The sequence below is a fragment of the Rhineura floridana genome, chromosome 2, assembly GCF_030035675.1.
Source record: "Rhineura floridana isolate rRhiFlo1 chromosome 2, rRhiFlo1.hap2, whole genome shotgun sequence".
Lineage (NCBI taxonomy): Eukaryota > Metazoa > Chordata > Lepidosauria > Squamata > Rhineuridae > Rhineura > Rhineura floridana.
Window position 1 is genome coordinate 208650129 of NC_084481.1, and position 16702 is coordinate 208666830.

General features: G+C 42.3%; 1 protein-coding gene across 1 annotated transcript; it reads right to left on the reverse strand.

Annotated features, from left to right (window-relative positions):
• Positions 1-6886: 6886 nt before the first annotated feature.
• LOC133377640 (alpha-1-antitrypsin-like) lies at positions 6887-16472 on the reverse strand. Its single transcript, XM_061612055.1, has 5 exons — positions 16398-16472; positions 13062-13706; positions 10134-10404; positions 9628-9775; positions 6887-7188 (listed from the first exon to the last, which is right to left on the reverse strand). The coding sequence occupies exons 2-5, from the start codon at positions 13693-13695 to the stop codon at positions 7003-7005; spliced, it is 1239 nt and encodes a 412-aa protein (XP_061468039.1). The 5' UTR covers positions 13696-13706; positions 16398-16472; the 3' UTR covers positions 6887-7002.
• Positions 16473-16702: the final 230 nt, after the last annotated feature.

Sequence of the window (16702 nt, forward strand, 5' to 3'; positions counted from 1 at the left end):
AGTTGGAGGCCAATGGTAAGGTAATTGTGTCCTCAATAGGGCAATTTCTTTCATCTGTGTAAACTGGGAGCTTCCACAGCACAGGGGTTGAATACTTTTGCAAGCAACATGTTTCAGTTTTTTATGTTTTTTACAAACATTTCCCAGCATAAAACCAATGTCACCTTGCAATAATTGATTTTGAGATTCAGTGTTTCAAAATTAGATACCATACAGAACGAAATTACAACGTACCATTTGTAATTCAGTAACATAAGAGCATTGGTCAGGGGTTTGCAAGGCATTCTATGTCAGGGCATTATTGAGAAATGCATGCTCTCCATTAAACATTAAACTGATCCTAGAAGAACAAATATTGACCGGGGGTTGCCTTTCCGGACAACCGCAGTCCCAAGTCCACAGAGCTTACTCTCCCCTAGAGTAAGGATTCACTGCATGGGGCTAGTGTGTGTTTCAAGACAGTAGGATTGCTTACAGCATCAGACTGTGCTTTAGAAACCAAGATATGTTTTCTTTAAATAACAGTTGTACTGTACAGAGCTTTCTCAGTCAGTGGCCTCTCTGTATCATTAGGCCTTATGTTACTTCTATCATTTCCTGGTTTCTCCCAGGAAGCACAAACCCTTTCTGTCTGTCACTCGTGACTCTTTCATATTGTTTTTTTTTTTTTTCAATAATTTTTATTCAGATTTTCATAAAACATACAAGACGAAATCATAAAACATTCAAAGACAAAAAACAAAATCAAAAATAGTTAAACAAAAAAAAAGAAAAAGAAAAAAAAAACAAAAATAAAAAATAAAGAGTAAAATATTGACTTCCCATTTGTCAAAGATCAAATCAGTTATAAGTCTATAATATATAACAATCCTGTCTCTTAAGTCATATTATAAAATCACTTTCCTCCAGTAGTTATCTTACTTAATCATCAAATCTCATAAACATTACTTTATTCTTTCCACAAAAAGTCAAAGAGAGGTTTCAATTCTTTAAGAAATACATCTATCAATTTTTTTTTCCCAGATAAGCATATCGATTAATCCATCTCATTACTAATTATGATAATCTTATTGTCATAACCATAGTCAAAATAAACATTTCAATTAATCCATCACATCAGAATCTGTTAGGTTCAGTAATTTCAGTAGCCATTGTTCTATTATCCCTATTAGTTCCATTTTCCATCTTCCATCTTCAGTAGTCTTGTTAAGTCCAGTAATTTCAGTATCCAATCTTCCATTATCAGTATTCCATAATAATCTTGCTGTCAAAGCCATAGTCATATAGTAAGAGTCTGATGGGAATTACCTCTATCCCAAATATTTTCTTGTCATCCATTCTGAATAGGTTGCTGAAATACTGCTGTAAAATCATATCTCTGTTCTTTTTTTCAAAATACACTGGGTCATCTCTTGAAAGTTTTTCCATTGTCACATGGCTGCAGTTAATTCCATAGATTTTCTCTATATTGGGCTCCATCACATCAATCCAGTCCAGAAGATTATCCATGCCATTGATAACTTTATCTCTAGAATCTTCATTAATTTCTTCAGAGATAACATTGAGTTCCAAACAATAGATTTTATTTCTAAAGTCCATAGACTCCAAATCTTGTTCCTGTTCCACGTTTGTTCCAATCTCCGGGATCTCCTCTCTCACAGGGACCCCTGTTCCAGTCTCCAGGGTCTCCTCTCTCACAGGGACCCCTGTTCCAGTCTCCAGGGTCTCCTCTCTCACAAGGACCCCTATGTCTTTAATCTCCTGTGTCTCCAAACAATAGATTTTGTTTCTAAAGTCCATAGACTCCAAATCTTTTTCCTGTTCCACGTTTGTTCCAATCTCCGGGGTCTCCTCTCTCACAGGGACCCCTTCCAGGGTCACCTCTCTCACAGGGACCCCTATATCTTTAATCTCCTGCTTCATTTTACTCAATTCAATTTTCAGCTCCTTACAACCCTGTCGCAGGTTTTGTTTCGTTATCTCAATCTCATCCATTATTTTCTGAAACATAGTTATTTCCAGATTCTCAGCCACTTTCTTAATTGCCATTTTAAAAGAAAAATATAGGAAAACCACTTCTTATTTCAGCAACAATTGGGTTAATACTCCAAACTTGGTGACATCACAGTATAAACAGAGCAGACAGCCTTATCTCTCCATGCTTAAGTAAACAAAATGCAGTTCCCAGGATCGAAACAATTAATGGCGGTCGTCAGGAAACAGATTCGTCAAAATAAAATAGACCAAAAAGAGAGTAGTCTCAGACAATATAATATTCTTCAAAATAAAAATCTGGAATAGAAATCCCTCTTCTGTGTATATCTTTAGAATGCAAATCCAGGACAGCTTTTTGCAACAAAAACAGAGATAAGCTATTAATTAGTGAGTAGCAGAGAGAAGTTATGGCTCCCCAGTGAGATGTCAAAAACCGATCAATCTGGCAAATCTCTTTTAAACAGCAACAATTTAAGTCAAGTAAAAGAAAAATATAGAAAGAAGGGTGCTTGCCTGTTAGTGCGTTCTCTCTTAGAAGATAAGATGAACGTTCGCTTTATCAGATAGAGCTTGTTGTTGAAAATCCGTCCCACCTTCGTCGGCTGGACCTCGTCCCATAAATTAATGAGATCTGGTCGTCCCAACAAAAATAGGCTTTGAGGTTAATCTCTTCGTTTCTCCCTACCCGGGAGAAGTTTAATCAGTCAAAAAAAAAAAAAAATCTGACTGATATATCTGAATAAGCTTCTTTTGAGGCAGGAGCCCGTCTCAAAAGCAGGCACAGGCTAAGTCACCCTTCCCGGAAGTCCGTGACTCTTTCATATTGTTATATATTGTGAAGATTAAAGACTGGGCACATGTTCATTCTCACCATTTCCAGGGTGAGAGTCTGGAGCTGGTCTGGAGTGGTGAGAGTCAGAGGGAGCTGTTCATTCTTCTGGAGCGAGAGGGACCCACTGACCCAACATGGCACTGTGCCCTGCTTGGGAGGCCAGAGCGAGGGATGCGGGGTTGTGCCTGATATCCCTGCCACGGATCACAGGGAGGGAGCTTCCAGGCAGCCTGCCCATCTGCTTGTTCCACCTACCTCTCTTCTGTCTTCTGCTGCTGTGTATACAAGGCTGCCATCAACCAAGATGGTGGTGGAGGCTTCTTTAAGGGGCTAAAGCCCCTACCACCATCTTTGTTGATGGCAGGCATGTGCATGCACGGAGCGTACTGTGCTTGCGTGCCATCAACCAAGATGGTGGCTGGGGCACCAGCCCCTTAGAGAAGCCTCCACCACCATCTTGGTTGATGGCAGCCCTGTAGGTGCACTGCACGCAGCAACAAAGATAGGAGAGACGTAGGTGGAACAGGCAGGAGCCACGTGCCCGGGGCAGGCTGGTGTCCAAGGGTCCACATATGCCTGGCGCTGGACCTGCACCCTTACCACCCTAAACCTCCAAACCTGTAGCCTACCCCTTCTGTGTTCCTTGCATTCCTATTTGTTGGATAAAAATGGACTTTGAAGAAATAAAATTGATCTCGGTTTATTTGCCCCTCACCTAACCCTTCCCAGGTAACTTTACAAATATAATTTGATTCACAATATACAAGAGGAATCCACACCTCCATGTTTATTGAGCCTTACCAGAGACGTGTCAAGGGATGAAAGCCTTTTGCCCCACAAGAATGTATTCTGTGCAAGCCTAAGATCTTTTGCCTTTTGCCTGCTTGTTTTGATGTCCCCTGTAATCTTCTCCCAGGCATCCTGGCACCAACTCTTATCTCAAGGCTGTATAATATGCAAGACTGATCTCGAGAGGGAGTAACATGTCCCTGGTATTTGTCCTTTCTTATGCCCCTCTCCCTCCCTCCGACCCCTGCCTTGGTATGTAGTTTTTCTTTATGTTTTATGACGTTTTACTCCCCTATGCTGTAACCTCTTGGGGAGGGTATATAATCTGAACTCTTTCAATAAACAAGGTTCCTATCTCTGGAAACCATCTTGCTGGAAGGATTGGGACCCCTTTGCAAAGGTATATTTTGTTGTTGTGTCTTCCTGAGGCCTCTGGCAGTGGGGATAGATCCCTCAACTCCGCACCCTCCCGGGGTGAACGAGAGGTGAGTAGGTTGTGACGGCTCGTGGTTGAGTTTGGACCTAACATATTCAATACAGTACATTTAGAGACACTCCTAATTTTTTTCTGTCCATCTTCTGTTCTGGCCAATTATCTCTGGATAGCACAGCCAATCACAGTCATTGCCATGGTGCTACACAAGTCTCCTAGTAGAAGTGGCTTAAAGAGGGCATTTTGATATTATTTCATGTAGAATAAGCTGTAACCAATCAGGAGGAGTCCCTCAGAAATGCATTGGATGTTCCATAGCATTAGGGCAGGATTAGGAGGAGCCTCCCAAATGCATTTCAGTCTGAGCCAATCAGAACCAATCAGATGCATGCATTTGCAATCTGCATTGGCTCTTCTCTGAGTTTGCATTGCTATTCCCTCACTTTTGCAAGCAGCAGACTAAAGGTGCAGGAATCACAATTCTTTCTCTACATCCAGCCTTTGAAAGCGGCAGCAAGATTTCCGTGTGATTTCAGGTCAGTATTTGATTGTGTAGAGCAGGTAGGAGGGTGGATGTTGCTGCCACAGAGCAAAGGAGAAAGCTGCAGAGTGGTGCGGGGGATAGGCCATGGCGCTGGAACTGATGGGCCTTTGGCTGTCTGTTGGAGAGGGAGGGAGGGAGAGGAGGAGGATGGCAGTAGTGGTGATGGAGTGGCCTTGTCCCTGACCGGCTTTCTGCAGCCTGCTGGAGAGAAAGGGAGAGGATGAGGGAAAAGCAGGACCCAAATGGATCGATGTGTGTGTGCGTTTGGGGAGGGGGGTGATTGATGTTTTGTATGTCACGAGATATAGCTTGAAGGCTACTATGTTGCCTGTCTGTGTGTATGTAGGCAGGCAGAAGGAGGCGGTTGTTTAAAAGAGTTTCTAGTGTTGTTCATGGCTGAATGGGGATTGTCCAGATCCTAGTCCAATGCTCTAATAATTGTGTTTAATACTACAAAAATGCTCATTTTGTTTTATCTATAATTTTATTGTCTTGTATGGACCACTTCTAAACAAAAGTAAGGCACTACTTTTAGTCGTGGATGTGGCCCCTGGAAGGACGGCTGGAAGGGAATGTGGCCCTTGGACTGAAAAAGCTTCTCTACCCTGGCATAGTCCATGGGCCCCTCCTTCCTCCCGTTATCAACCCACATGCTGTTTCTCCCTTTGCCACCTTATCTCCTCCCCCCCCATCAGAGTCTCTTTGGGTCTCTGTCTTTTCCACCTCTATCCTATTTCTCCCTTTTCCATTACCTGGTCCCATCCCTTTGTCATCCAGTCAGCCTCTCTGTCAAGGAAGAAAAAGAATGGAAACTCGCCATACATTTAAAGCACATGGCTTTCCCCCAAGAATCCTCGAACCATAGTTTACCCTCCCAGAGCTACAATTCCCAGCACCCGTAACCAAGTACAGTTCCCAGGATTCTTTGTGGGAAGTCATGTGCTTAAGCTGTATGGTGCACAGAGTACAGAGCCGAAGTTATAGCTGAAGGAGATTCTAAAGGGGATAATCTTCATTTATGTGCATATTTATTCTTTATTCTTTACAGGAAGGACCAAGCTTCCCTGCATTGTTTTCAATAATAGTAAAATTTACAGATACCTGTGCCTATGAGTGAGCAGTGGTGGGTGCTGCATGATGGTGTTATGTGGCTTTTGCCCTGAGCTTCTGTTTAGTGTCCAAAAAGGGGGACACAAATGAGTATGGCTAAACTGGATGGCCAAACGAAATGACCCCCTGCTTGGACTCTATGTACAGTCTCTTGCATGGCTTTCTTTTTGCTTCACCTTCTTCCTAGAAGACGTCAGCAAGAATCAAGAAGCTGTTTGACCTCCTGAGGAGGCTAGGGACATGAGATGATTGATTAGTATTAAAAAAGGGCACCTGGTGGTGCTGTGATAACCTGAACCTTCTGGTTTTAGACTCTACAGACAGGCTGCTTCAGCCAACTGGGAATCCCCATAGAACTGCAAATGCAAACTAGATACAACAATGGCATCACAGGATAAGTCAGACAGTGTGAAGCTGAGATACACACACCAGGCAGCGCCCGGTTTTGACTCAAGCTAAAAATCCTGATGGGGTAGCATGTTTTAGGGATCGCAAAGAGGGTCCACATGAGAGTCCCCAATACACACTTCTATCAGACCCCATGTGTTAACAATGGATGAATGGCTGCATGCTAAGGGATGTATATGGATGGATGGGAGAGGGCACGGATGGATATGTGCGGGGGGAATGGTAGACACAGAGAGGAGATGCTGAAATCTTATTCCCTGATGGAGAACCTTCTAGTGCCACATGCCAGGGTAGTTGGAGCCAGAGCCAAAGCCCAAACAGGGTGGGGCCAAAGCCACAGATGCACCCCATTCACCACACATGCACAATTCATGCACATGCACCTGTACAGAGCCCAATGCACATGCACTCATTGAACTTTCCAGTCTCTGTTATCTCTCTCCCCCAGTTTCTAATATCTCCCCCCAATGCAGGAATGCCACTTCGAAAAAAGACCCAGTCCTGCAAACGGAACCTTTTCTCCTAAGCCTCATTGCTTTGTGGAAGTGCAGTTTTGGGAGGGGCAGTGTGTGGGGAGGATGTTCCCTTCCCTTCCAAGCTCCCCCCACCCAAATTGTCCCCAATGGGGCAACTAGTCCTAGGAGAAAATGTCCCATTTGTGCAAAAAGGAATTTTTTTTTCCTAATGCAAGATTGGAGCATTTTGACATTGACAATTAGACATTCTTCAGATTTGACCTTTGATACAGAAGGAACACCACATGATTTCACAGACATAGAGACTCCATCAGTGTTTAATTCTTTTGGGAATACATGACAGTGACTGGATCTTTTCACACACGCTGTATATTAGAAACACTTTGTTGTCTGTGCTGCAACACTAGTTATGCCATCATGTCTCTGTAGGATTTTTAACTCTTCCCATGAAAGCTATTATATTGTCAATGAAGATATACACCAAGAAGGGATGACGGAATTTCATTTCAAAGGGAAGGGATATGGGAATAATTTCAATGACAGTGGTGGCTGCAGCTTCAGTGCCATTCTCATGGACATTTAAATAAGCTTTGTGAATAGCCTGCAGAGAGAGTAAACAAGAATTAGTGCAAGATAGTGATCCAGATATTATTATGCACACATCTAGTCCTTCAAAACAGACCTAAGCATTGAATAAATTAAGAGACTTCAACATGGCCATTTCTTGCCTGGTTGATCTATTGATCTCACTCTCCAAAACAATACTCAACATCATATTCTTGAAACTATTAGTCTTCAAAACTGAAGGTGATTCCTCAAAACCTCCCTGCTCCAAAGTGATTCTTTGTGACGTGAATCTCCTCATCCCTTTGTCTTGGCTAGAACATAATTTAATCTTTTTGAATGTTCCTTTGAAATGTTCCAGACATCTTGAGAAGTTTCTTTGAACATTCAAAAGGAAACTTTGAAAAACCCAAATGGCTTTTAAAAAGGTTCCCATCCCCTTGAACCCAACCTTAACTATCACATAGTGGTCAGGATGAGACTCCGATCCAATCCATGGCTGATTCAACAAATATCCAGGCTCTGAATTAATTCAGAGGCCAGCTTTAATTTTCTGAGTTTAATTTTCTGAGTTTAATATTCAGTTGTGGCTCCCAGACTTCAGAATTCCCTGCCCCAAGATGCCTGCTTTGCTCCCTCCCTGATGGTCTTCCGGAAACTTGTAAAAACTATTTTGTTCTGGAGAGCCTTTGGTTGGGACTGACGGGTCAGCCTGACACTGTTTAAAGTTTTTTATCTTTTATTTTTATCTTTTAAGTTCTTTTATTCTTTCTTATACGTATATGCACATATATGCATGCATTTATGTGTGTGTATATATGCATAATGCATTTTATGTATTTTAATTGTATTGTATGCATTTTAATTTACTGTAGTGTTGGTATTTTTATTGTGTATTTTATTATATCTGTGTGCTATTTTATTGTAGCCACTCTGAGTGCCCTATTGTAGGGTAGAAGGGTGGGAGAGAAATATTTTTAATTAATTAATTGGGGGTTTTAAACCCTAATTAACCATGTGTTTGGGAAGGGTCCGGAAAAAAGGAGAAGCTGCATCTCCTTTCCCCTGCTCTCAACTACATGTTTAATCAGAGTTCTGAAACCCAAATTAAACATCTGGGTCGGGAGGGGGCAGAGAAAGAAGGAGCTATAGTGGCAAGGAGGATGATGCAGGCAAGGTGGTTGGTATTGCTCACCTGCCTTCCCAACACCATGTTGCTGCCTGCTACTGAGAGGGGGAGAGGTAAGATAGTGAGTGGGGAGGTCTGCACAGTGCGGGCACAGCGGCCAAAGCATCCGATGAGCTCTGCCACTGCACCTGCATTACCCATAGCTCCTGGCTACCACAACTCTCTGTAACCAGCAGTGCCACTTGGCATTGGGAAGCCAAGTACACCACAAAGCACTGCCCACCAGCCCCTACTGAATGCACACATAATTGCAAGGAGCTCCCAGTGAAATATTATTTATTGAATTTTTATCCTTCCTGCACTGACCTCCCAGCAACCATGATGATGATGATGGTGATTCAATTTTATACCCACCCTTCACCAGCAGTCCTAGGGTGGGTTCCACCATCAAAACAGTTAAAACAAATATGGGTCCGGGCAGGTAGAAGTGACCCGTGGTGGTTTAGGACTTTTTCAACCGATTCGGTCCAAGCCCAGATCTGCCTGAATACTGCCAGTTCAGCTCAGGATTTGGGCTATGGTGATGTAGTGCACAGCCCCACTGTCACAGCTGAAATGTCATCGAAGAGTGGTATATAGATGTATAAAATAAATAAAATCAGTGGCTGGTCTTTCAGTACATGTTGGCACAAATACTGCTCAGACTGAGAACGGCACATACACCACACAAATAATGTTTTACAGTTTTGTTTGCCTTCTGGGAGAGGTAGGCCAGAGCATTACAGGGATAGCTCAAGGAACAGGAGACACCAATGAGCCCTACACTCTTCAGTACAGGACTGTAAACAGAGTTGTGGGCATTGTCCTACATCTGGTTCTGTCTGGAGAAGGTGGAGCAAGGAGGAGGTACTTCAGCAATTGTAGAGATGCCTGAGGAGGTCGATGCCTGGGCAGCATTGCCTCAGCAAGGAGCTTCTCTCTAAGTTGCTTCACACATGACCATTTGCCCCTATTGAGATAAGCTCTGGTTGAAGGAAGGAAAGGTGTGCATCCTACCACATGTAACAATTTATGCAAGTGCCTATGATGCTGCAATTGCATCCATCTGGAACACTCTATGCACATGGATTTTTCGCACATGGAGACAATCCTGAGGAAGGGTGGGATATAAATCAAATAATAACAATAATATAAAAATCTTCACAGATGAAACACTCAGGGCAGATTCAAGTACTGTAGTCCCCAAATGACATTTCTTTGAACTTTCAGACAGGATCACACCTCTGGCCAAGAAAGCAACATGACTAACAATGCTTCTTGGGGCATGATGAATTTTAAGAAGCTTACTTTGGAAACCTTCAGCTTCGGGTTCCCAGTAATTCCAGAAAGGTCTGCTTGGTTTGTGAATACATCAGTAACACCCATTCTTGTTAATATCTCTTTGAGAGCATAGCTGCCAGAGATTGCAAACCTTGGAAGGAACAGATGCATTCTTCTGTTGAAAGAAGAACCAGAGGCTGATGAGAGACCACTTGCAGAAAATATAGAATACAAATAATAGGAATTTACAGTTTGGCTAGATTAAAAATGGTTCACAATAACTTGTTAAAAGCAAGCAATTTAAATTGAAGATTCTAGTTTCCTTTTTAAACAATGGGCTGTATCTAATGTTAGTCCCACTCAGAGAAATGTATTTAAATTAATGGCTATGACTAGCTTCAGTCCATTACTTTCAGTCGGTCTGCACTAAGTAGGACTAGCATTTAATACAACTCTCTGTGTGTACAGTACACCCACACCCAAATATACACACTCCAGGTCGTACACTCTTTCCTTGCAGCAAACTTACATACCTTTGTTTCAGTGATTTTGACCATTTTAACAAAACGTCTTGCCCCAGAGCATCTTCCACCTGCTTCAGTTTTCCTTGGTCAGGCAGAATGAATAATGCTGAAGCATTGCCCTTGTAGGGGAGCTTCACCACCTGACAGGACAGATCCTGATCATAGTAAAACTCAAAGATGCTGTTTTTGTTCATCATAGGGACTTTCACCGTTGTTTGCTCATCCACGAAGAAATCATCTTCTCTAGTGCTTAGATAATCGAAAGGCTTTTCCCAATACGCTTGTGAAAAGAACAAGAGCACAGAGGTTATTGGAGAGAGCGCCAAGCAATTTGTTCATGTTTAGGATGGAAAACTACTTTACCCAAATTCAAAATTCAGTAATACACCAGGATTTGAAAATGAATTTTTGCAAGTGTAAAAATTTATTTTTTCCTTTTGGGAATTCAGGGTGAATGATATGGATACACTTAAATCTTAAGTCTTCTTAATGGATTTTGGGGCATAAATATTAATAATCAACTAGTCATTCCCAATACTTTTGAATGTTGTTTTTCTTTTCAGAGATCTCAAATTCAACAGCTCCTATAGCTAGGACTGATAAAAAAGGTATTGCCCAAAAACATTTTAAAACTTGCAAGCAGATTTTGCTAGAACTGCTTACGTGTTATCAAATTTTAAATGTGCACAATGCATACCTATTCTACAGTATTTACAATCTCTATCAGGGAGGAGAGATCCAAATTCACCATAAACATGAAGACTATCATATTATGATAAGCTATTACAGCAATTCATTCTGTGTGGGTCTAAATTCACACTTTATGAGCTTACATATGGGTAACACTGATGTGCATCTCCCCCTACATCCCCACATTAATAGTGGGTAATTTATTTAAGAACATTTCTGAATCACTTCTCACAAGAGAGTATCCTGAAGTGATTTATAAATATAAAATACAGTAATAAGCAGAACATACACAGAACTTATTGAAAACCTAATTAGAATTTAAAAAATCCAAACACTGCTTCTGCTGAAATGCCTAGGGTGGGAAATTGCTTGGTGCCAAAAGGATAAAAAAGGTGGTGCCAGGAGGGCCTCCCAGGGGAGAGTATTCTGTAAACAAAAAAGACCCCGTACTCTCATCACCACCCTCTGGACCACTCTTGAAGGCAACACAGAGAAGACTATCTCAGGATCTGAGCAAATTCATATGGGGAGATTTTGGGTGGGGCAATTGCCCTTGTTGCCTACCCAGCACTGCACAATTGTCTCTCAATGCTGTGGTTTGACTTGGCTAACTGGCCTTTGTCTTGGTCATAGGCAAGTAGTGCAGGCAGGAAGAAGGAGATTAGGATGAGCACTGGTGAGTGCTTGGAGGCATCCCCAGGTGAAGTGATGCCTTCCCCACCCTCCTCCCTTTGCCTGCTAGCTCGAGCAGAGGGGTGCATCATGTGGGGCCCAAGAGGCTTCTATCCCCTTAACATCCTATCCTCTAAAAGGGGAGGAAGCTTTCCTCGCCATCTTTTAACCTTAAATGTATATACTGTGCCTTGCAGAGAAGAAAGATCAAAGTTTCCTTCTCTTTGTTATGGTTGTAAGATCCACAGTTTTAATCTGTTAAAAATCAACTCTAAAAAAAAAAATGTAATAGTGCTTAGAACATTGATTACAATATTGCCAAAAATCTATATGTCAGAGTTAGCCATTTAAATCTTCAGGATATTTATTGACATACTCAAGGCCATTGGGAACAGCTTGTGTTGTTGGTTGTACCCTGCTGTGCTGCTATGCCTCTCTTTGTTGCTCTGAATTAGCTAATTAAATATTCAGTATATTTATTGCTGCATAAGGGTGCTGTGGGTATGTGATTCCCGAGTCAAGATAATTGGTGAATTGCAGTATTGCCTTCTCCCTCTGAAAGAGCAGGTTTGTAGTCTGGGGGTGCTCCTGGATCAACCTTTGTTGCTAGAGGCCCCATGGTTGCTAGAGACCTCAATGGTTGCAGCAGTTTCTGGACCGGGATAGTCTCATACAAAATTCGGTGACATAAGTGCTCACTGGGGCATGGTATCAGCAACATGTTATCCCGCTGCTCAAAGAATGGCACTGACTGCCCATTAGCTGATGGGCCAAGTTCAAGGTGCTGGTTGTGCTGTAGAAAGCCTTATACAGCTTTGGACCAGGATAACTGAAAGATCGTCTTACATACCCAATCCATCGCTTTGCTCATCTCATGAAGAAGTGTGTTCCATGCAACATTGGAAGTGGGACTTTAGTTTTGTGGCACCTACTCTTTGGAATCCCCATCCCATAAATATTAAGCAGGAGCCATCTCTGTTATCATTTCGTCTCCTACTGAAGACCTTCCTCTTTTAACTAGCCATTCAAGTAGAGACTTATCCCAGTCTGCGTCTGTTTTGCAATTACTTTTTAAGAAGTTATTAAATTTTTTAAAAAACATGTTTTTAAGAGTTTTTTGGAGAGATTTTTAAAGATGTTTTGTTTTTAAGATGTTTTGTGTTTTGTCCCTTGTTTGCCTCCCTGGGCTCCATCTGAGAGAAACAGTGGGACAGAAATGTAATAAATAAATAAATAAATATACTCAGAGGCATTGCAGAATGGCAATGGCACCTTGCTCTGCTGAGATACCTCTCTTTGTAGGTCTGTTCCTGTTCTAGTACCCAAATACTGCATCACATTACCAGGACAAGGGTACAAGCAATTATATGCAATATGTCTTGATAATGTTGGAGAAGGTCATTTATGTTCTTGATTTAGGAAACTTCTCCGTGATGAAGTTTCAGAAGCTTGAGCTCATATCATAGGTCCAGGCTGAAGCAGCGACAAATCTGCACCTAGAACCACACCTTAAAGCTAGACCATAAACGTTTAAGAAGAAGCAAAGGGAGGTTACAACAAGCCCATCTGACTTACCTTTCAAGAAAATATAATTTACAAGAGCCATTACAGCCTCTGGGTCAAGACCCTTGACAACATCAACCAATTTTCCATGTGTTTTCTTTTCTATATAGCTGTTGATCTGGCCCTCAGCTTCTGTTGAATTCTTGAAGTTAGTAGGGAAAATCTCTGTCTCATAAAAATGTTGGGCGTCATCCAAGAACTTCTTTAGGGGTTTCACTTGGTCATCTGTGAATATGGCATTCCCAATGCTCAACTGGATTTCAGCATTGGGGCGATTTAACAGACGGAGGAGATGATGGAATCCTTCATGTATTTCCTGCTCATTGATCTTAGTCTGGTTAAAGCCAAGTCCTGACAATAGCTGACTCAGTGTGGTACATTTAGCTCCCAGTGACAACAAGGCCAAGGCAGTGGAAATACTCAGAGGTGAGAAGAAAACATTCGTATCAGCACCCTCTGAAACAAGCTGGTGGAAGAATTTAAAGGTAAACTCAGCATTGCCTGAGGCTATCTTTGAAGAGTGGAGATTACTGTGATCTTCAGCAGGAGGATGGTCCTCATGGTGGTCGGGGACGTGGTGACAGTGGGCAAAAGCCCAGAGCCCAGCAAGGAATAAACCCAAGTAAAACTGAGGCATTGTGTTCATCTGGGAGGAACCTGTACAGAAAGAAATATGTTCACAATTTCTCGTTACAATGATATAAGGAAGGATGTTTGTATTGTGTTTCTCTCTGTCTCCTATTAACATAGCAAACAATTTCTATTTGTTGCTTGAGCTGTTTCTTCTGTCTCCAGGCTTGATTGCACAGTTTGATTTCTAGAGGGTCCTGGCTTGCATTTGTGAGTTGTTCATATTTTATACACCTTTCCAGGACAATTTTTTAAAAAACCATCTTTTCTTTTAACAGAATATGGGGTAAAAGATTCTTTGTGTGTTCAAGTTTGCATTTCTCTGTGATAAGAACAACCAGTGATGAATAGGGTTTTCATGGTAAGCAGTATTCAGAGGGGGTTTACCGTTGCCTCCTTCTGAGGCTGAGAGGCAGTGACTGGCCCAAGATCACCCCGTGAGCCTCATGGCTATGTGGGGATTCAAACCCTGGTCTCCCAGGTTGTAGTCCAACACCTTAACCACTACACCACACTGGCTCTCTGTAGTGGGGAAAAAAAATCTTCCTTACCTCAACAGCAGTGTCTAACTATACCCCCAAAATGAAGTACAATTTATACATGACAGTTGTCAAAGGGAACTGTTTCTCAGCCGTCTATCACATCTCCACTGTCAGCTACTGGACTGTGTTTGTCTTGGTCCAGCTGTGTTGAACCCCTGGGTGTCTCCAGATAACTAAGGCTATAGGGGCTCTGTCCCCTGATCACTCTGCTGCCCACCCCCTTGCCACCACCCTATGGTAAACCCCTAGACTTTCCCCTTCCCACCCCATGCAACTGCTAAGCCCAATACGCAACATTTATCTGGGAGTAAATCTTGTTGCACTCAGTGGGACTTGCTTCAGAGGAGACACATGTAAGATTGCACTGGCATTCATGGAGAAACAAGTCTATGTGGGGTGTCATTTCTTTATTTATTTGAAATTGCCACCAGACAATTTTATGCAGCATCACTCTCATGTACTATAGCATCTTCATCGATAACATTTACCTCAAGCAATGCACTAATGTCAGGCACTGTCGTATGATGGATTGTAAGGAACATTTGGGTGAATCGTTTAGGGTGACACAAAGCTTATTGTAGGGAGCTCACCCCTAGTTCCTTGTAGGGGACACTCCCTTGCACGTGCGAGTGCATGATTTATGGTGGCCCCAATACTGAGGAGGACAACCAGGATTTGGCAAGCAGAAGAAATCCCAGTCTGGGGAAAAGGAAACCAACGTCATTTGCTCAACAGAAAGACACACTGGCGGTTGGACTTGACCACATTTCAGTTTTACAGGGAAACAAAGTACTGCAAACTTTTGTTTCCTAGCTGTCCAAATCCGCCTGCTTCAGCCCGATGGAAACAGGAGGGAAGATATTGCATTGGGGGGGTGTTCTTTTATGTTTTTTCAAGGATGATGGGCTCCTTTCATCCACACATCAACCAGATCATGGGGAATTTGTCCTCTTTGTTAGTGTTGTTATTATTATTACTATTACAATAGGGCCCCGCTTACCGGTGCTCTGTTTTGCGACGTTCCGCTGATGCGGTGGCTTTCAATTCGGGGAAATTCCCCATTTTAAAGCTGATTTTGCGATTTTACGGCATTTTGCGACATTTTTGCATCATTTTCACGTGATGCGGCCCATTATAGTAAATGGGTTCTGCTTTACGGTGATTTCCACTTTACGGCGGGGGCCTGGTCCCTAACCCGCCGTATAAGCGGGGCCCTACTGTATTGCATTGTTCTTCCCTGCTTCTTCTTTCACCAATTAGTATAAGGACGATAGAGAGAGGGATGGTGAGGGGAGAGGAGGAGGCAAAGGCAGCGAGAGGTGCAGCAGCAGTTCTGGTGAGATTTGGGCTGGGGCTGGGAAGGTCTTTGGACAGTTGAAACAAATTCTCCAGAGATTTGGCAAAACAAAGAAGAAAGGTTGTTGATAATTTAAGAGATTGGTTTCCAAACATTTCTCCCACATTGACCACTTGAAAATTGCTGAGTATCTTGGCGGACCACTTAATGGTTTTTATTCCAGATGTAGCGATTTTTATGCTGACTCCTAAATATCTTTAACTGCAGTTGTATTGGCCTTTCTGATGATGTATTTTGATCTATTACAATTTGAATTCCATGGAATTCCATAGAATTCAAACTGTAACTGTCGTTTTCACAGACACATCACAGGTAACCTGAATGAAGCTCGTAGATCACTAGTGGTCCATGGACTATAGACTGGAGCCCCTGATTTAAAGCATACACCCCCTTACTTCATATTTCCCTAACTTTACAGTTGGCTACAGCTGAGGGGCAGAAGGAAGAGCCTGGAGCAAATGAAGCAGAAGATACTGGCAACTGAAGGAATTAGAAGAGCAAAATGGGAAAGGGATTGAGGGAAGGAGTGATAGATGAAGCAGGCAATCTATCAAAGAGGTGTGGGACAGACATAAGAAAGAGAGCTGCTCTGTAATACACTCATGAATACATAGTTATGGGAATAATTTGTAGAGATTGGTCTACACAATAAAAAAGGTTCATCCTGGGAAATTGGAAGTGTTGACTATATCATCATCATCATCATTTATATCCTGCCCATCCTCCCTGAGAAGCCAAGGATCTTACTATGCCCAAGGACAACAAACACAGACAAATATCTATCATTGCAGTGTCAGAACAAGCTAATTTGATACTTACGTTACATTTAGAGGTGACTCTGAAGAAGCAGGGCAAGGTCTTTGCATTGGGCTGTCATTTATATATGTCATGGCACTGTTGAGAAATGTATGCTCTCCATTAAACATTAAACAGACCCAAGGAGAACTGATATTGATCAGGAGTTGCATTTCTGAACTACAGTAGTCCCAAGTCCACAGAGCCTACTCTCCCCTAGAGTGAAGATTCACTGGATGGGGCTGATGTGTTTCAAGACAGTAGGATTGCTTAGAGCATCAGACAGACTGTGCTTTAGAAACCAAGATATGTTTTCTTTTATTTCCTGG